Raw genomic sequence first — 21,504 nt, forward strand, 5'->3', positions numbered from 1 at the left:
AGCCATCTGCATGCAGTGGAGGCACAGAGGGGAATTTTATGTTTGGGGCTGAGTGAAGAAGCTTTGTTGGACATTTGAGAGTTCCTTCTATACACATTCTTCCCAGAACAGCTTACTTTAAAAAGCTGTACCTAGTAATGTCATGCTCCATGTTGAGAGGTGCTAGGCATAAGTGAATTTGAAAATACGTACAGAAAACAGTGTTGCAGGAACCTGCATTCTATAAAACTGGGAACCGTTGTCCAGAGCTAAATAAAATATATTGTAGGCTACATTTTTTTCCTTCAGTTACTGAAAACCTATTTTTTAAAAATAGGTGTAAGTTAGATTGCTTCCACATTTACCAGGAACACTTGGATTCTGATCTCAGCAGTAGTCGTATAGTGACTGCATGTCATCTTGGATTATGTGGCACAATGAGACGTCCCACATCCGTCTTCCACCAAAGATTCCTCAGAGCTGTGAAGGGAAGGGAGTTCTCTTAACACTGGTCTGATTACCTGTGTGCACTTCACGGAGGGTAAGGGGAGACGGTGAAAGGCTGAGTCAGAACTGCTTCCCACACAGCATGGCCAGCAAAGTGCCTGGTTAGACAGAGCTTAAGTTTTCTCAGGGAAAGAAGCTGCTGCTTGGATGTTTCTAGAGGTGAGTCGTTGGGCACCCAAGCACCCACCCCAGGGGAATGTGACAGTATCTTCCATCTGCCCTCTGCACCTGGGGAACAGAGAATTCACTCCTGACACCTTGCATGGCTGAAATCTGGAAGATGGGCCAATCTGCATAGTTCCTGTTCTAGAAGGGAAAGAAGCATGATTCCCTCCACCCTGCCTCCAACCCTCGTCGCACCAAGATTCAGAGTTTCAGAAACCAAGGCCTGGTGGCAGGGAAGCCTACCAAGACTCTTGCACTAAGACACTGCACTGACAGTGTGTGTGTTGGAGGGGGGGGGTTAGAAAGGGAAGGTGCCCCGAGATCTAGGAAAGCTGGAATTCTGCTGCCATCCTACTAGACTTGGCCAGTTTGGTGCTGTTACCACTGCAAAGCAGGGGTTCCTCCCAATGCAAGCAGAAGACATGTTTCTTCAACATGAATGCTACTGCAGCGCCATGAATTTTCATGCAGAACTGAGACGTCATCTCTTCAGCATCTGAGGGCATGAGTGTGAGTTCTGGTCTCGGCCTGGCAAGACAGGAGCATCAGAAACGCCCAGGAGGCATCCAGAAAGACAAGGCAATGTATCCGAGCACGTGGAGCTTGAGGCCTGCAAACGAGCCAAGCTGGGGAGGGAGGTTTGGAAACACAACAGAGAAGTCCTTAACGGGACCTGGTGGTGGGTCTTTGCTGACCACTGGCCTTGGACTGTGTGATGCTCTGTTGAATCTTTTCATCTCCTCCATACTGTTTATCCTGGATGTCTGAGTCCCATCTCCTCCGAGGGGGCTCCTGAGACCCCATGACCAGCTTAACCGGGTGGACTGTGGCCGCAGCTTGGGAATCTCAACATAGGAGGTTATAAGGAGTCCACACCTAAGAATCACACTAAGCTTCACTTTCCAGAATGAAAACAACTTGTCAACATTCAGCTTCCTGTTCGGGTGTTATTCAAGTCTAGTGCTGGATGGTATTCAAATTAATGCAGAAGAGCCACACAGGGGTCCTCATGTTCCAAAGACAAAACCTGAGAGAGAAGGCTGTTTGTGCTTCTGCTTTCCCAACAGGGTTTATTTTGGGGTTGCAGAGATGTTTGCATAAATAAGGCTCTTCAGCTGTATCCTTGGTGCTCTGGGTTCTGATCAACAAATTTCACTTCTAACAGGTAGACTTTGATCTCCTCCTTTCATCTTCATGAAAACCTGGCCACATGTACAATTCAGTCACATCTGTGGGCCCACCCTGCAGAGGCCCAGCCAGCTCCAGCCAGGGGCACCTACAGTCCTGCTCTGCACGTCCTCACGAGGTAGACTGTGTGCATCTCCACCAAAGGACATGACGGAACCAACTGCCCCCCTCAGTCCCTTTACTTGTCACTGAAACCAAAGCCCTAGGAAGGCAGCACCGAGAACTGGGACTCGTGGAGCACATACCACGTGCCAGGCTCTGCTAAGTGCTGCCACACGTGCCACCCAGGCAGTCCTCCCAGTGACCTCTGAGGTAGATGCTACCAGTATCCCGACCACGGAGAAAACGGAGCAGAGGCCACTCCGCCACCAAGCGTCAGATCCAAGCACTGAACCCAGGGCAGCAGGTTTAAGAGTCAAATGGCTGGAAAGCCCTTCTCTGCAGCACACTGCCTCTTCCGCCTGTCGGACCTGGATGACCCGGGGCTCCACCCTCCTTGTGTGCAGAGAATCGTGTCTTGTCTTCTCTCTGCTTCTCCCACTCACCCTCAAACCCGGATTTTTTCCAGTGATCCTAATGCCCAATGTCTGTCTGGTTTCTTGGCTCCGCATCTGTTTCTTCTCTGCTTTTCTCAGGCACAGGGTGAGAAAGAGCCTCAAAGGCACTCCTGCGTTTGCTGCTTGTCTTCTCCTTCCTCTGAGCAGCAAGAACGTCTGCCTTCAACTTTGGGGCAAACCTGAACAGCAGTCCACTGCTGGCAGATCGACACGTGCTTCACTCTTGCCTAGCAGGTCTTGAGGACCGTGGCTCTCCCCGAGAGGCTGACGCTCACATTTCAGGGCCTTGGGGACTGGGTTATGGGCCTGTGGGCTCTTCACCAGGAGAGGCGGGAGCAGCGGGACGAGCGTGAGCCCTGATGCAGCTGCAGGAGCAAGCGCAGTGAGGCACCGGGAGGGGAGACTGTGCGCAAGCGTGGACCCTGCCCACAGGGCTGTGGCTCGAGTGGCCTCTTGTGCTGAGGGGTCCTGGAGAGAAGCAAGCCTGCAAGCGGGTGACAAGTGGGGGGCTGGGGAAAAGAGGGGTGAATGTGAGTCAAACACTTAGCAAGGAGCCTTTGCCTCTAACAGAGGTAACATCTCAAGGTAAAACTGCAGATTCAAAGCTGACCTGCAGGTGCCCCAGGCAGGGAGCTCAGGCCTCCTCCTCAACTGCTGCTGCCGGTCTTGGTCTCAGCTCCCCTCCACCACGGAATAACCTTGCAGCTTCCCCTGCGTGTCTCACAACAGGCTTAGCCAACCCTTCCCAGGGCGTCGTCCCCTACCATCGAGGTCCTGTTTAAACTCGGCTCCAGGGCCCAGTGCCACAGTGACGGCCACCCCCGGCCAAGCCGCAGCCCCCGGCCAAGCCGCAGCAGCGCGCCCGCCGCAGCTCAGCCAGAACTGTGGGACCGCCAGACCCTTTTCACCTAGCCCACAATCCTGTAGCTTATTAACATTTTAAATCTCAAACACAGGAGTTTGTGTGTATTCCTGTCAAATTTCATCTGATAGATTTTGGTTCTTCATCTCGAACTGTCTTTAAAAGGCAAATTTGAGCTCTACTTTGTCACATGACGCATTATTCTTTCCAGTGTTCCATTCTACACAGCTTTGATAACCTTCAATTAAATGTTGAGCAAATTCTGAAACGCGACCTTCGGATACGGGTGTCCACACCTCTCAACAGGCTGGTGTTGAGCCCACAGGCAGGTAGACGATGGGGCAGTTCACTTGCTCAGGCTTTCCCCATCTTTTACTCTAGAGCTTAGATACGTCACAGTTTTGATGGTGATGACTTGAATATGCTTTTTAAAACATATGATGAAAACTACTTACTCTTTTTATTAAAAAAAAAACAACAGAAAACTATACGTATCACAAATTCTTGAACAGAAGATGCCGTAAGAAAATTTTAGGTAAAACAACAGAAAACTATACGTATCACAAATTCTTGAACAGAAGATGCCGTAAGAAAATTTTAGGTATTCTGAACTTTACTGATAGGACTTGGAAGGCCAAGATATCAGAGGAAAACTCAAGGTAGAAAAACCCTTTTGAAGAACATGAAGTTTTTCAAGACTAAAAGTAACTTTCGTGGGCAGTGCTCCCCTGGAAGACTTGTCAATTTTTCTTTCCTATTGGCTGTTTTTACATGCTTAATATTCGGTCATCTTCAGCTTTGTTCTTTGGCTGCTCAGAGGGCCCTTTCTAAGATATCCATAGTCAGAGTCCCTTTGTTCTGTCTTCAGTAAGTTTAAATTGTAGGACATCTGGTTGCTAATGAGCTCCACCTGCAGGTACTGGTTTACTATGACAGGATGTAACCCGGGAACAGCCAGATGGAAGAGGTGCACAGGGCGAGGGACCGGGAAGGGCACGGAGCTTCCCCCCATCTCTGAGCGGCCACTCCCCAGCTCCACGTGTCCAGCAGCCTGGGAGCTCCTTCCATGTGCTCTGAGGAAGCAAAGTTCTATGCCCTTTGAATGAAACGAAAGGTGAGCTGGGTGCGTCCTGTATTCAGTTTTGTCTCTTTTCACATCAAATGTGCAGCGTGCCTGCAGCTATTAGACGGCATCTGCACTTGTGGTGAGGTGCCTGGGGCAGGTGCAGGGCTGTCAGGGATCAGCCAACCCAGCACCGGCATTCCAGGGCCTGTGGAGGACATCCAGGGTCATGTTCCAGGCTCCTTCCTTTTACACCGTCTGACTCCTGGCCCCTCTTGTACCCTTACAAACCACTGTAACTCCTTCCTGTAAGAGTATGGAGCAAAACCAAAAACTCCTGGCCTGAGCAAAAAACTCCTGTTCCTGCCACTTAACTTCATAGAGAACTTAGGCTGGGGCACAGGCAGGAAGAAGGGCAAGCGGCATCGTGCACCCGCCTCTCCTACGGTCCCGGCTTCTTGCACTCACAGGGCCGGTGCACTCATCGCCTGCCACCATGCTTGCCCCTCGCAATTTGGGATCTGGGCACTTTCTGCAGTGTAGGCCCAGACGCAGTCAGTGGAGAAGACTGCTCAGTGCTGTCGGGTATTAACCACGGTGTTTATTTTCTGTAATGTTCTGACATCCTGGGGGCCTGTGGGCTGGGGAGAGACCCCTCCGCAAGCTGGCTAGCTCCCCGTGAGCGCACCACTCACACGCAAACCAGCCAAGCCCGAGCCCTCCCCGGCCAGTGTCTCCTCTGCCCCAAGTCACCCCAGGGCCAGGGACTGGACAACTGGAAGCCACCCCTAGAGCCCGGAGCCTGCTGAAATGACCAAGCTGTCCAACCCCAGGCCTGCCCAGACGTGCTCACCCTACCTGGCCCACTCCGTCCTCCAGGAGCCTCGAGACGGGTTCAGCCACGCTTCCTCCTCACCCTCAGCCTGCTGACAGACCCTGGCGCTCCTCGTGGGCCCCGTGCAGCGTGGTGCACCCCTCCTCTCGGGAGCTGTGAGTCAAGAACTCTTCTTTCAAGGTAGCAGTTTCCAACTCTGTCATCTTACCACACCTGATCAGGACACATCCCGTGCACATTTTAACACAGGTCAATCCTCCCTCTGGACATTTCCTCTCTGGTCATAAGAGGCTGTGTAAGCAACCCACACTCCTAATGGAAACAGCCCACACACAGGCTACGTGCACCCTTCCGGGGCAGGATCCCACAAGCACCACTCAAACAGCAACATGCCTGGAGCATCCACAGGGCGGCCCGTGATGCCGTCCCTTCAGAGGCGGCCACTGTCCCGGCAGAGACGGAGCTTCTTGGTGCCATATCCCTGCTGGGGCATCACACCTGGTCCCAGATGCCGACAGGGAAAGTGGCATTTGGGGCTTGCCACTGCTGCAGAGGCAAGCCAACGCCTTCCTTCCTGAACAGTTTACAAGCAGGGAAATTACACTCCCTGAAAAGCCACGTTACAAGTTTCCTTGCTTTAGCTTAATAGTGTACCTTTCTCCAATCATCTGAACTTTATCATTTTCAGTGTTTCAAGGTTAATGATAGTTGGGAAATGGAGATGCCCCAAGCCCAGGACAACGTTTCTGTGTCAGAATTAAATGATTATTTATTTCCTAACGAGGCTCATCTAACACGTGCTTTCTCTAGGAGACACAACACGGCCTCTTGCACTTAGGCACCATGAGTGAAATCTCTGTCAGAAGGCACTAACGTGGCGCTAACCCGATCAGAGAGGGTGGCTGTTCACAGCCCAAGATGAACAAAGCAGACAGAGCAGTGCCTGGTGTGACCACAGGCCACATGTGCATCCCACTGGTCTGTGCGTGTCCAAGAACGACCATGAAAGTACCACAAGTATGGATATGGGGGCCGTGGACAAACTCTAGTGAGCAAGCGAATATGCAAGCCTGGAACCCCAAATATGGACGGCAGACCGCACGCCATTGACCTAAGAGATTTCACACCCTCTCCACAGCCTCACCCCATCTCTCACTGTAGCACAGCAATAGGTCTGAAGGGCTCAGAGGTGACACCCGCACAGCTCAGCCTGCACCTGCACGAGGGCATCCCGGGGGCACCAGCAGCACGGGTCTCTGTGTGCTCACGGGAGCGGGTCAGGACCCGCGATCCTTTCTCTCTGCCTCTGGTTCCCGCTCTGCCCCTGGAGCCCCCTTGCGTCCTGGGGTGTGCTCCTCGGGAAGGGCCCCGCCGTCCAGGGGCCCGTCACTCCCCATCTCCCACAGGCAGTCCTTGGGCGGGAGGTCGTCGTCCACGCAGGGCCCGGCCTTCCTCTTCCTCATCAGCTCAGCCGTGGGCTCCAGCCACGCTGGGCCCGTGCTCCCACACCCCTTCTCTCTCCTCCTCTTGTACTCCAGGATCTGCTTGTTGAGAGCCTCGTGGTCGATCCCACACAGACTTGATGGTGCGGCAGGGCCCAGGGTACCACGTGGCGATGTAGTGTCCAGGGCCTCAGGGGTGCTGGAGGGGAGAAGAAATCCACACCATGCACAATACTTCCTAGAGCCATTTGCTTATGCACTGTCCTAGCACCTCTCTAAGGGAAACTGTGGAAACTGGACAGAAGGGGAGTTTGGTCTGGCGTTCTCCAGTCCAGAACCTCTCGGCCAGCACTCTTGGAGCCCGTGTGTGGCTCAGGCCAGCATACTTCTGGTGCAGCCATTGTGTACTGACATTAAATGCGTTTTCATTTTTTCCCCACTTAAACACGGCTAGTACACTAGGCTAGTTAAACAGAATTATTGGGGGGACGGGGGAGGGTTCTTTAGATCTGTCGCTCAGGTTACTTGATGAACCAAAAGAGAAGAATCTATTCTGAGAGCAAAACCAGAGCAATCTTTTCAAAACCCAAATCTGGCCACATCCTGCCTCTAACCCCAACTCTCTGATCTGGAAGGGCTCCCCACCCGCCTCTCCCCATGTCCACTCATTGCTGATCTGGAACCCGGGGACTCACTGCCGCCTGGGGCCTCTGCTCTAGCTCAGGGGTCTGAGTGCTGCAGCCCATCCCCTGGCAGGCTGGCTGGGGGTCCCCACCCCGAGGCCCTGACGGTACCCATATGATGCTGACACAGTTGATCTATGGAACACAGGCCAGACACGTGGTGCAGCTGCTCCCTCACCTGGAATGGGGCTCCCCCCACCTCCGAATCCTCACGTCACCTTCTCAGAGGCCTAACCTGACATTTACTGTTCACAGATGTTCCCTAAGTACGAGAACAGGGCCTGCCAGGCAGCAGTGTGCCAAGGGAGTGGAGAGGATGAACCGCTACTGCCAGCACTCAGAGTCCAGGCCCCAGCACTTCTGTGTGGACCCCCAAGGCCCTCCTGACAGCCTCGCCCAGGTGCTGGGTAGCTCACCAGTTGCACGCCGACACCGGGCTGGGCCCCAGGGCAAGAGCCAAGCGCACAAAGCAGGACCTGCTGCCCCTTGACACCTGGCTGGGGACAGGCAGGACTGTGCAGCTGCTGTGGAGACCAGCAAGTCCACACCTGGGTGTCTGCCCGAATCAAAAACATATGCCCACACGTATCACCTGAAATCATTTTGCTCAAAGTCTTTTTCATCCGGGGGTCCAAAATCAGCGATTGCCAGTAACCGATCAACCTGAAAAGGAACAGACAGAGGGTGATTCTCGACGCACTGCCTGCGTCGGAGCCGGGCGCCGGCTGAGTGCGAGCATCCGCTGCCCACACCCGCGGCCTCAAGGCCGCCCGCCGCCCCTCCTCCCGTGCCGCTGCCCACACCCGCGGCCTCAAGCACACTTTCTCTGATAATGAACTGAGGCTTCTTGAAAACTACACTTAAAACTTGTAAATGTCAGTCAAATTTACAAAGAAACCAGTGAAATATTAGTTGAATTACTAACGCTTACTGGTTTCTAACGAAGTTTCATAAAATGCTTCAATTTTGCCGCAGAATTTGCGGGGAAACCCCCCAGTGCGGTAACGTGAGCGTCCCAAGTCTAGCATGTGGCTCCGGTCCTGCAGGGGCTGAGGGTCCTACGCTGGGGACAGACCCTGCTCCTCAGCAGGGCCCGTCAAGAGCCTCTCCACCTTCACGCGTCTCTTCTGACTGCCGCCAGGTCGTCCTACTGGGGCCGTGCACTGAGACCCGACCTCCTGCTTCAGTGCAAGCCCCGGCGAGCCTGGTCCACAACTGGGTCCTGTCATATGCAGGAACTAAAGCATCATCACCAACCGGTGACACACCAATCAAACCACAAAGGTGAAAAGAAGAACTGGAGACAAATCAGTCCACAGAAAATACCAGGAACAGGACTGACGATGCTACAAAACAAGGACAAAGCGGCCTCCTCCAAAGTTAAAAGTGGGAGAAAATATTCACAATGAAGATTTCTGCCAACTGACTTGTACCAGATATACAATGAACCTACACAACTCAATAAGAAGCAAACCTTATTAAAAATGGGCAAGAGACTTTAACTGATCCACAAAAGGAGGAATGACCAGCAGGCACATGAAAAGACGCTCAATATAATTAGTCACCAAGAAAATCTAAGTTTAGGGGGCTTCCCTGGTGGCACAGTGGTTAAGAATCCGCCTTCCAATGCAGGGGCTGCGGGTTCCATCCCTGGTCGGGGAACTAAGATCCCACATGCCACGGGGCAACTAAACCCGCACGCTACAACTAGAGAGAAGCCCGCAACGAAGAGCCGGCACGCTGCAACAGAGACCCAGCGCAGCTAAAATTAAAAAAAGAAAAAAAGAAAATGCAAGCTTAAGCCATCAGGATGGCAACGCCAGGGGCTGGCGAGGGCGTGGAGGCCCAGGGACCCTGACGCTGCGGTGGGAGTGCCTACAGCAAGGCCGTGGTTAAAGCAGCCTGGCAGCTTTCTGACAGTTAAACACACGCCTGCTGCTCCTAGGAACTGACCTAAATGAAACAAAACATACATCCACAAACATATGTACGCAAACGTTCACAGTGCTTCACTCTTTATAGCCAAGGAGTGGGAAAAAAGACAAATGTCTATGAAAAAGTGAATGGGTTAGTAAACTGCAGTACAGCTGTACAATGGATGCCGCTTACCAATAAAAAGGGAACTACTTACACGTGAAACAACGTGGATGAATCTCAAAAACACTGTGCCGAGCAAAGCCAGAGGCAAAAGACAACACCCCGATTCTATTCATGTGAAATTACAGAAATCTCAGCAGGCAAAACTAACCTACAGTGACTGAAACCAGACGGGTGGTAGGGGAGAGCTGACCGGGGTGAGCAGGGGTGGCGATGACACAAAGGTATGCGTTTGTCAAAGGAGGCGCAACTCAACATAAATTAAGCCTCGGTAAAGCTTATTTTATTAACAAAGAACCAAATCCAAACACAACCTCAAACTCTAACACTTTAAACACAGGCCGCCGGGCTAACTTCTTGTGGAAGGGGAGCTCTGAGCTCAGATGGTGCGGGCCAGACCATGCGCAGTGGGGCAGTGGGTGCCTGCTCTCGGAAGCCTGACCGTCAGTGGGGAGACGAGTGTGCATGTACCACAACACTGGCGTCAGAGTTTATGTATTTCCCTTAAAAATTCAGATAAAAAAGTTGTTTCCTCTATAGTTACAGTAAAAATCAACATTTTAAAAACCTCTTGACTGAAGTGCAACATCTATGGGAAAGGTACACAAACCATGAAGCGTAGCTCAGTGACATCCCACAAATTGAACACACGTGTGGGCACGGCCGCGACACTTAGAAGGTGAAGCCCAGAGGCCTCCTCAGGCCCCTCCTGCTCACTCCCCTCCCCGTGACAGCCATTACTTCTACTTCCAACACCAAGGATTAGCCAGGCTCTTCCTGAACGTTTTATGAACAGAAGCTCTCAGCGCGTGGCCTTTCCTTGGCTCCACGGCCGGAGGGAGGTGGGTCAGGGGACTGTTCCAGAGCACGTCCGTCCATTCTGCTAACTGCACTCGCCAGAGACCCTGTGCCAAAGTTCCCGGCCGAGTCCGTGGGTACTGCGGGGGGTGGGGGTGGGGGGCCTCGAGGGTCACAGACTCAGCTTCCCTGGGGACGGCCAGTCTCTAGCACGGCACTGTGAGCCGCCCTTCCGCCAGGCCCCACCCCTCGGCGCTCGCACCCTCACTCCTGTAAGGAAAGTCCTCACGGAGGGGTGCGCGCTGGAATCCAGTTTCCGTTCGCGCTCTCCTGACAAGTGCCTCCGCGTGTGTTTACTGACAGTACCATCAATATCGCTGAATTACTCAGGGTGCAGTTTGGACAGAGCTCATTACTAGTTCTCTTTCAAATGTCCAGACTGGTGACCTGAAGATTATCCTGAGGATGCAAGGTAAGCTGCTGAAACTGGTAACATGTTAGCAGTTGCAACTACCTGTGATTTTTGGTGCAACCAACATAAGACAGAAATAAACGGACTGATAGAAGACTCAAAGTTTCGTCCAGGACTCCCAATTTCAATGTCTGTCTCTAGCCAAGTGCTTTATCAACAGCTGACTTTAAATCTATTAAAAACATACACAGTGTTTGAAAAACACTGCCCTGACTTACGCCAGGGGAAGCAATGACCATGTCCTCAAATGATCACCTACCCAAATCAGAAACCCCTCTGGTCCAGCCTTCACTTCTAACTACAGTGAGGCAGAAGCTGCAGGACTCTGAGGCGCCAGCCGAGGCCTGACCGACCCTTGGCCCCCAGGTCAACAGCTGAATTCTGGGCATATGCAGGACCCACCATCACTGCGTGGCACGTGTCCGACCCTTGGCCACTTCCCCGGAGCACACGGGGCAGGACAGATGCTAGAGGTCTCCAATGCAAACACCCATCAGCACGGCCTCCGGAATAAGGCCCTCCCAGAAACGCTTAAGCTCACATGCACCTCCCTCCCTCCAGTGACTCTTTCTGGAAAGGAACCCACACAGCCAGGTAGGACCTTGCAGCTCTGAATTCTTCCTCCACAGAGAGAGGGACGAGCCAGCTGAGGGCTCATCCTGAGACAGGTGGGTCCTCCCACCAGCCCCACCCGACGTGCCCGGGGATTCCTGCTGAGTATCTGCACAGCACACCCATGACCTAAACTCCACTTGAGCTGGAAGCGGCACTGCAACTTCACTCCTGTCCCCTTTCTAGCTAGGAAATCACACATCTATCAAAGTTATCCACATAATGTTTTCAGTATCGCTTGTATCATGAATAACAAAGGACGACAATATACAATTAGACTTTTTTTCCCCCTCTGTGAATCTGAATACTACCTAGTCCTACAGTGAGTAACAGCAACCTAATCATAATCCCGTAAATGCTACTGTTTCTTCGGTAAACTTTTTAAAGGTATAACATACCTTAATAACCACGAAGCAACCACCACCCAGATTAAAACGTATGTATGTTTTAACAGGTTTTTAACCTTTATAATTAACCTATACTTAAAACAAGGAAAATAAGTATGAAACAATTACAGTTACAGGACAGAACGTAAGTGTGTCAGCCTTAACAGTGTAAAGTAACCAGAGACAGACTGAAATCTAGGGAAGTGGGAGAAGGAGGTAAAGCACAGGAGGGCAGCTCTGACTGCTTCAGGTTTGTAAACTGAGAGAGAGGGATCTGCTTTACTAGTTAGGGCTAGTGGTTACCTCTGGGGAACAGGGCTGAGAACAAGGCACAGGTGCCTTACTTTTCATCTGTACCCTTCTATTACCTTTTAAAAACTGTATACGTTATCTTTTGAATATTTAAAAATTAAATTTAAAATCTTACCCATATAAAAGTTTACATCATAAAGAGGTAATTATGTAAAAGCCTTACCTCCACTGCAGCTGCATTTTTTTTGTCCTGAACAAACACTATTGGCGGCATGTTCCTCAGGGTCTGCTGGGACATCAAAAGGTGCCTGGAGAGAAAGAGAGATTTGTGCAGTCACAGGTGGCACTTGGCGGAGGAGTGACAGTGCCAGAAACAGAAAATGTCATCTCACAAAGAGGTGAGGCATGATTTTTTAAAATTAATTAATTAATACATTTATTTTATTTATTTGGCTGCATTGGGTCTTCATTGCTGGGCGTGGGCTTTCTCTAGTTGCAGCAAGCGGGGGCTACTCTTCGTTGCGGTGCACGGGCTTCTCACTGCGGTGGCTTCTCTTGTTGCGGAGCACGGGCTCTAGGCACGCGGGCTTCAGTAGTTGTGGCACACAGGCTCAAGAGTTGTGGCTCGTGAGCTCTAGAGGGCAGGCTCAGTAGTTGTGGCACACAGGCTTAGTTGCTCCGCGGCATGTGGGATCTTCCCGGACCACGGCTCGAACCTGTGTCCCCTGCATTGGCAGGCGGATTCTCAACCACTGGGCCACCAGGGAAGCCCTGAGGCATGAGTTTTGCTTATCACATTCTTCAAAGATGAAAAGTCTTCCTTAGCCAACTGCCACATTTCAACAGGGATACAAAATGCATGATCACAATTGTTTTTAATTCTCTAAATGCAGCTTCTGAGATCCTTATAAATAGTCTGACGTGAACTTGGGACATTCCTGGGCATCACTCTGGCCTTGGGCTCTGTGGTTTGGGCACCAACAACCTGCCAGCATTTCGTCCCTCCATCCGACCGACACTCATCGGCAACAGCGCCACAGAAGTGTGGCTGCCGGCTGTGCTTCCTGGACGTCAGACACAGAAACGATCTTCATATTACCCAGTCATGCAATACATGCGGATCCAGGGGCGACAAGCATCCAGTGAAAACACTGCTGTGACACACAGCACATCTGCTCAGCGACGCAGTTATGGGAAAACCTTTACACTAAACCTTGGTGATCAAGAGAATTGGGAAAAGGGACATTCTGTTCAACTGAATTTTCTGCTACCTAAAAACTAATCAGAAAACAGCAGGAACTCCAGTCCCGAGGGCTGCTCTGCCAGGTCTCTCTGCATCTTTAAGACTGAGGAGAAAACCGAGTAGCTTCTTTACTCTCACCCAGCTCAGCGGTTCTCAAAATCCTTGGTCTCAGGACCCCCTTTATACTCTTAAAAATTATTGAGGACGCCAGAGACCTTTTGTTTATGTGGGTTACATCTACCAATATATACCAGACTAGAAATTAAAGCTGAAAATATGTATTTATTAATTCATTTAAAGTAACTTTTTTTTTTTTTTTGTGGTACGTGGGCCTCTCACTGCAGTGGCCTCTCCCGTTGCGGAGCACAGGCTCCAGACTCGCAGGCCCAGCGGCCATGGCTCACGGGCTCTGTGGCATGTGGGATCTTCCCGGACCGGGGCACAAACCCGTGTCCCCTGCATCAGCAGGCGGACTCTCAACCACTGCACCACCAGGGAAGCCCACTACTATATTTTAAAAGAAATTAATGAGAAGAGTGGCATTGCTTATGTAGTTGCAGATTCCTTTAATACCCAGCATAATGGAACAGCTGGATTCTCATCTGTTATCTGTATTCAATCTGTTGTTATTTTGTTTAAAATAGAAGAAAATCTGGCCTCACACAGATCTGTAACTGAAAAGTAAAGGGTATATGAACAGCCTTTCAGAAAAGTGTAGATCTTCTTTGATGCTACACAAGAACTCAACAAAGAGTAGTTTATTAAAGACTGCAATGTGGAATCTGAAAGCAGATCCATGAACAGCGTTCTCTGTACATGAAAATCCACTGGCCCTCTTGCCCTTTGAATCGATCTCTCCCTGTGTGTGATTTTGTAACCTCATGCCTTGGTCTTTTAGAAAATACTGGTTCAGCAGGTCACACAGATTTTCAGAATGGTGATGTATTTTACAATACGTCACCTCCAATCTCATCAAAAGGGTCTTATGTACCATGAGGCTGTCAAACTCAGAGCGGTGGATACAAGTTTTCTAAAATTCTGATTTTCACTGAAAGCTTAAATTTTACCACTGGCAACAAATATGGTCAGCTGTGCCCCTGAAGTGACAGGTTCACTCTGCTCACTTTGGAGAAAATGTCTGTCCTATACCCACATCTGAATAACCATAGTTATGAATGGATAAAGAAGATGTGGCACATATATACAATGGAATATTACTCAGCCATAAAAAGAAACGAAATTGAGCTATTTGTAATGAGGTGGATAGACCTAGAGTCTGTCACACAGAGTGAAGTAAGTCAGAAAGAGAAAGACAAATACTGTATGCTAACACATATATATGGAATTTAAGAAAAAAAAATGTCATGAAGAACCTAGGGGTAAGACAGGAATAAAGACACAGACCTACTAGAGAACGGACTTGAGGATATGGGGAGGGGGAAGGGTAAGCTGTGACAAAGCGAGAGAGAGGCATGGACATATATACACTACCAAGCGTAAGGTAGATAGCTAGTGGGAAGCAGCCGCATAGCACAGGGAGATCAGCTCGGTGCTTTGTGACCGCCTGGAGGGGTGGGAGGGAGGGAGACGCTAGAGGGAGGAGATATGGGAACATGTATATATGTATGGCTGATTCGTTTTGTTATGGAGCAGAAACTAACACACCATTGTAAAGCAATTATACTCCAATAAGGATGTTAAAAAAAAAATGAATAACCATAGTTGGTTCACTTGTTCTTTGAAGTGAAGCGTCTATTTTGGGTCACAATCAGCAACTGCAGTGTTCCGAGACAACCACCAGAGCTTCTTGCACACTTCCCACCACAGATACTAAAGAGATGTGCCAAAGGGTCGAGATGCGCGTCACGGATGCTCTTAAATAAAGCTGGCAGCGCACTACCACAAGCATGTGCGGAAGCTACAGTGACCACCAGGACATCTGGGCCAGCAGTTTTACCCCCATAGCTTCAGTACAACATGTCAACACGGTGGGAACGGAAAACCACACCTCATTGTGAAGAAGCTCTCACCTCATCAACCTCCCCCTACAAAGGACCCGGGATCACACCTCAAGAACAGCTAACCTAGGTTATGGCTTATATGAAGGCGTAAGTTCTGCTCTGAAATTCAAGAAAATGCTTCCCAAATTTTCCTTAAAAGCAAAAATAGTGGACAAAACCAGCTGGAAGGCAGGGTCAAGGAGAGGCCTCACCTCATGTGCGCAGCGCTCCTCTGCAGGACAGCCCCCACGTTTGCGTTCTGAGCCTCAGAGACAGTCGTCCTCCAGTACACGCGGCAGGTGGAGAAGTCTGAAGTCAGAGAGACCTGAGCCCAGCCCCAATTACTCTCAGCTCACCTGGGCTCCTGGAGACAGAGCGTGTCACGAGAGGCGCACTAACTCACGGGCAGTCCTGGCTTCAGGCTCCCACTGCCAGGGCCAGCGCCCCAAGCACACCGCTGGGGACGGGGGAAACGTCCCCTTCCCCGGGGGGAGCCCAGCCTCACCCCACGCACAGCAACGCCTCAGCTGCTGCTACTGCCCCTCCTCCTTTCCCTCTGGCTGCACGCACTCTGCTCTGGGAGCACAGACGGCAGAAGCTGCCTCCCGTGTCTTTACACCAAGATGAAGGCAGATCACCCACCGCTCACCTGACCCCCAGACCTTCAGACGCCCCACTTCATCACTTACTGGGCTCTGAGCACCCTCGGTGCTGTCTGGCCAAACACCACCCGTGCACAGTGAGACACCTGCTTTTGCACCCCACAAGTACCTTCCTCTCCTTAATACCCAGATGGCCACACTGAGCATCCCTTCCGCCTTTTCTAACTGTCAGGCGACGACAGAGGCGCGAGGCCCGCAGTCCCTCCCTGGCCCCGAGGCCTACCTTGGAGAGCTCCACATTCAAGTCGCAGAGCTCCTGGCTCACTTCCGGGGTGCACAGCAACTCAGTCAGCGCTTTGTAGAGGAGGCCGTTCAGGGCCCTCAGGCGCACGTGGTCTTCCCTCCTGGCTCTCTTGGAGGTGCTCTTTGTCAGGGATGCCAACTGAGACGGCTTGTGAGTCTCCGTTAAGAAGAAAGGCAGACACACAGGCAACATTACAACTGTACATAAACTTGTACTAACTGACGATAAAGGTCATTCTCGGCCATCTTAGTTTTCATGAAGATACAGTTTCTTTTACAGACCAGGACCCATCTACATTTTATCTACCATCCCTTAAAGATCAAGAGTACTGCCAAGCATATATTTTTTTCCAAAAACAATTTTATTGAAATATAATCCACATAGCATAAAATTCTCCCTCTTAAAAAAGTACAATTCGAGGGGCTTCCCTGGTGGCGCAGTGGTTGAGAGTCCACTTGCCGACGCAGGGGACACGGGTTCGTGCCCCGGTCTGGGAAGATCCCATGTGCCGCGGAGCGGCTGGGCCCGTGAGCCATGGCCGCTGAGCCTGCGCGTCCGGAGCCTGTGCTCCGCAATGGGAGAGGCCACAACAGTGAGAGGCCCGCGTACCGCAAAAAAAAAAAAAGTACAATTCGGTGGTTTCTAGTATATACAGTGTATTTTTTTCTATCAAGAACCATTCATTACATAAACTTTCACAGTACAGGTATATTTCAGAGATATTGCAGGTTCATTCCAGACCATCGCAATAAAGCAAATATCACAATAAAGTGAGTCACATGCATTTTTTGGTTTCTCAGTGCATATAAAAGTTATGTTTACACTATACTGTAGTCTATTAAAGTGTGCAATAACAATGTCTAAAAACAATATACATACCTTAATTAAAAATATTGCTAAAAAATGCTAACATCACCTGCTAACGCAGGGTTGTCATAAACCTTCTGTTTGTAAAAAACACGGTATCCAGGAAATGCAATAAAACAAGGTATGCCTGTGTATCTACACACTCTGAATGGACATTACCATATTAGAATTTGATAACAGATCCGACATCCTGTAAATTTTGTTTTCTTTTTTCTCCGGCCGCACTGTGCGGCATGTGGGATCTTAGTTCCCCAACCAGGGATCGAACCCACACCCCCTGCAGCGGAGGGTTAACCACTGGAAGTGCACAGTCTTAACCACTGGACTGCCAGGAAGTCCCCTAGTGTAATTTTTTTTTAAAGGTAAAAATTCTGTGGTTCCAGTGTATCTAGTCCCACCGCTACAGACCGTGTCCCCTCCGATATTGAAATGGAAGGGCTGGAGAGCTGCCGCCTTTTGGAGCCTCACACCCACCGAGATTCTCAAGCGGCTCATCGCTACTACTCTATACTTACCAAGTGAGAGCCCAAGGAAGGACCTTCATACCAAAACTTCTTCCTATGGGGAGAAAATAAGAACTATGCTGGATACTGACGGCAAATCAAATAACAAACAGTTACAAAAGCTAACGTCATAACTGTTTCTAAGGGGCTAGCCCTGGACATAGAAATTAGGTTACTAGGGGCCTAAAAGATTTAGATACCCAATGAACAGCAGCACAGGTTGTGGGGACAGACAGACAACAGTTTCAGTTCAAGCTCGTAACTTTTACCTAAAGTCTACCTCTAGTCCCAAAGGTAGAGAATGAGGACCTTAAAAACACACCTACCAAACTGCACATGAGCACTGTCCTCTACTGAACAAAGCTGTTTCCCAGGGGAGGGTTAACGACTGATACCGCCACACATCAACTGGGACTGAACAGCTAAGTAAACAGAAGGCAGATGGGGGATCCAGGCCCCTCGCTATTGCAGACAAGCAAGGGAAGGAAGTGAGAATGATTCGTGTGCTAGTGGATTAGGGCTGGAGATCAGTACAAACTTAAGTTTCACTTACTACAGCTACAGGTGGTGACACACAGAAACATTTGTAGATAAGCACAGACACAGGGATTAACAGAAACACTATTTTTTTTTTGCTTTGCCAGCTGAAAGGGTCTAAAAGACAGACACCCCAGTAGCAATAAACATACTAAGCTCTCAGATCATGGTTTCTGACCCCTGTTTCCAATCAAGGAACCAGAGCTCCTTGGAGAAATGGCTGATTCTAGGGCCAAGGCATCCTGTGGTGCCAGAAAGTAAGGAAGTGCTAAAAAAAAAAAAAAAAAAAAGTTTTCTAATTTAAAAACTACTTCAAAACCCCATAACAACGGGGTGTGTCAAAGGGATATAGGAGCCACCTGAAAGAGCTCGCAATGGTCAAAGCTGGAACAACTTGAGCAAAATTAAGTAGTACTGGATTATAACCCGTGAGTCCATCCTGCTGAGTTAATAAATGAAGAGACACACCTCCCCTGCAAAATTCTGAATAATTCATGAATTTCGAATAATTCCCCACTCCTTAGGTGTGAGCTGCATACGGTGACATTCCCCCCAAAGAAGACAGTATGGAATTGGGGGGCTGGGCGGTAACTTTACAGTGGATAAACCTGACAGACACAGATGACCGCAGTCATCAAGACCAGCATCAACAGTGATACACCATGTTGAGAGCATGTGTGTGTCCACAGGATGTGATGAAATGGCGCTTCACACCTGTGGTCTTCCTCCCCCAAACCAAACCCCAGTATCCTCAAGAGAAAAACATCACACCAATCCCAAAAAAAGGGCATCCTACAAAATATCTAACCGGTACTCTTCAAGATGTCGAGGTCATCAAAACAGGGACAGTTAGAAACTGCCACAGTCAAGAGGAGTCTAAAAAGATGACGACTAAATGTAATGCGGTCCCTGGATGGGATACTGGAACAGAAAAAAGACGTTAGGGAAAAACTAAGGAAACGTGAATAAGACATGGCCTTTAGTTAATAATAATGTATCAATGCTGGTTCATCAATTGTAACAAATGTGCTGCACTAACATAAGAGGTTAATAGAAGGGAAACTGAGTGTGCTTATATGGGAACTCTACTCATCTTTGCCAATTTTTCTGTAAACCTTAAACTTTTAAAAAAAGTGTATTAAAACAAAAACATACATATATACATATCTACAATTAAATGAAAATGATATGAAGTCAACATATTTTATTATACTTATGTCTCGTCATAAAAAACCTATCGTGACAAGCTTTCTTTATTCCTCAAATTAACCCCACAGAGAAAGCACTAATATGGAAAGGAAATTCTTCCTTCTCTCTTCACGTGATGCAACTACTCTCCCGAAAAACGCTTCTAGTAACAAGAATCATCATCCTTCAGTATCTGTGGGGAATTGGTTACAAGACCCCAAAGATACCAAAACTGGAGGATGCTCAACGCGCTGTATTTGCATATAACCTCCGCACACCCTCCCGGATACATTAACTCATCTCTAGGTTACTTAATGCTACGTAAAGAGTTGCCAGCAAGGCAAGTTCAGGCTTTGTGTTTTAGAACTTTCTGGAGTTTTTTCGGAACATTTTCAATCCAAGGTTGGTTGAATCCGAGGATTGAGAACCTCGGACCCAGAGTGGACTGTAAATGTATACATCACTTTGCTTCATAAATTCATGATGCACTTTTAGCTTTTAGGAGACTTAGAACTTTACCGTCACAGCTGTGTGAAAGAACAGAAAAAAGGCTGGGTGGGAAAAACGTTAACTGTCAGAGGGGGGCTCCCTGGTGAGCTTTCAACAGCCATTAACCTAACAGGCAGCGGCTGCGCTTACTGACGCGGCTGGGAGCTCTGGCGCCGGCCAATGCGTCGGCGGTGGAACCCCTGCGGACCCCCAGCCCCACCGAGCGCCCCGCCCGCGGAGCCTCCCGCTCCACGGAGCTCCCCGCCCGCGGACGCCCCGCCCCGCCGAGCCTCCTGCCCACGGAGCCCCCCGCCCCGCCGAGCTTCCCGCCCGCGGAGCCCCCACCCCGCCGAGCCCCCCGCCCCGCCGAGCCTCCCGCCCGCGGAGCCCCCACCCCGCCGAGCCCCCCGCCCGCGGAGCCCCCCACCCCGCCGAGCCTCCCGCCAGCGGACCCCCCGCCCCGCCAAGCCTCCCACCCGCGAAGCCCCCATCCCGGGCCACCGTCCCCGGAGCCCCCGCCCCCACTGGGGTAACAGTACTTGGTTTTCGAAGCAAATTTCTTGAGTAGGTTCTTGCCGCAGGAGACAGGCGAGCTGTGCAGGCCTCGAGCGCCGCCCAGAAGGAGCCCCACATGGAGACCCCCGGCCCCGCCGAGAGCCGCCCACATCTCAGCCGAGCGACGGCCTACCGGGTGACGCGAGACGGGCTGAGGTTGGCAGTGAGACGTGGGGCGGGGAAACGCGGGGCGGAAAGACGTGCAAACGGAACGACGTGAGGCGGCTCGGGGCGACGTGCGGCGAGGCGACGTGCGAAGTCGCCGGGAGACTGTGGGCGGGACGAGAGGACGAGGCGGCATCTGGAGGACAGGTAGGCGGGACGTGAAGCGGCGGGCGGAGCGACGTGCGGCTAGGGCCAGGGACAGGCGTGACGACGCGTGAGGGAGGGGTGGCTAGACACGGCGTGGGTGGGGTAGTAGGCGGGGCCGGGTGACGTGAAGGACGGGACGCCTGTGGGCGGGGCCAGACGACACGTGGTGGAGAGCGGGGCCTGATGACGTAACTGAGGAGCGGGGACGGTACGTGATGACGTTTGTGCGGGGGCAGGGCCAGCTGGCGCGTGGGCGGAGCGAGTGGGCCACGCACCCGCTGTACTCCCACGGCGAGCTGGGTTCAGCCAGATGCCGCCGAGTGCAAGGGAGGTTGGGACTCTGCGGTGGGGAAGCGCACAAACCACCCGGATGCGGAGATTGCGGAGCGAGGAATACACTTTACGGAAACGCACGAAGCTAACAGAGAAGGGTGCATTTCAACTCCCTTGCCACAGAATATCAAATGAAGAGCAGGGAGGTAAGAGGTCTTAACTGGGTGGGCGTCCCGGAGCAGAGCTCCTTCTGCCCGCACCACTAGGAAGGACTCGAGTTTCTTCCTCTTTACGCTGCCAGTTCGTTTGCTCACTTCCTGTAATACCTCCTCACCAGTCTACGTGGAGAAAGACACAGCTTCCAAACTACTCCAGAAAGGAGGCATAGTCACCTCAGACCCCTCTTCATGGTCATCCCTGATAATTCCATACTGGGCATTGACAGTGGGGAATTTTTTTCCTATAGCAGCCCCAGCACTTAGAACAGGACTTGGCACATAGAAGGTGCTCAGTAATCCTTTTTTTTTTTTTTAATGATTGAAACAAATGGATAGTGATTAGAGTATCAGGGGGACTATGTAATCCAATAAAGTATCAGAATTTATCAGGATCGAAAGCAACATAGCTCACTGGGAAATCCGTAGACCTAGTGCAGGCTTTTGGACTTTGGACAAGTAATTCTCTGTGCTCAGTTTCATTACGAATCGTAACAACATAACTTCCCTCATACAGC

At 50.7% G+C, this 21,504-nt stretch overlaps 1 protein-coding gene across 4 annotated transcripts; it reads right to left on the reverse strand.

Moving 5' to 3' along the window:
• Positions 1-238: 238 nt before the first annotated feature.
• RBFA (ribosome binding factor A) lies at positions 239-20,487 on the reverse strand. Of its 4 annotated transcripts, XR_009544367.1 has the most exons (9): positions 20,171-20,487; positions 17,430-17,472; positions 16,027-16,203; positions 15,354-15,466; positions 12,122-12,206; positions 7,874-7,944; positions 5,180-6,797; positions 3,811-4,354; positions 239-3,743 (listed from the first exon to the last, which is right to left on the reverse strand). XR_009544367.1 is itself a non-coding variant. In XM_060170752.1 (7 exons), exons 1-7 carry the CDS (start codon positions 20,485-20,487, stop codon positions 6,434-6,436), a joined length of 1,170 nt encoding a protein of 389 aa, XP_060026735.1. In that variant the 3' UTR covers positions 4,903-6,433. The 4 variants fall into 4 exon arrangements, 1 of the variants encoding a protein (XP_060026735.1); XR_009544366.1 differs by lacking the exon at positions 3,811-4,354 and having other exon boundaries at positions 239-792; XR_009544368.1 differs by lacking the exons at positions 239-3,743; positions 3,811-4,354 and having other exon boundaries at positions 4,903-5,369; positions 6,301-6,797.
• Positions 20,488-21,504: the final 1,017 nt, after the last annotated feature.

This window comes from Lagenorhynchus albirostris, chromosome 14, assembly GCF_949774975.1.
Source record: "Lagenorhynchus albirostris chromosome 14, mLagAlb1.1, whole genome shotgun sequence".
NCBI classification, from domain to species: Eukaryota; Metazoa; Chordata; class Mammalia; order Artiodactyla; family Delphinidae; genus Lagenorhynchus; species Lagenorhynchus albirostris.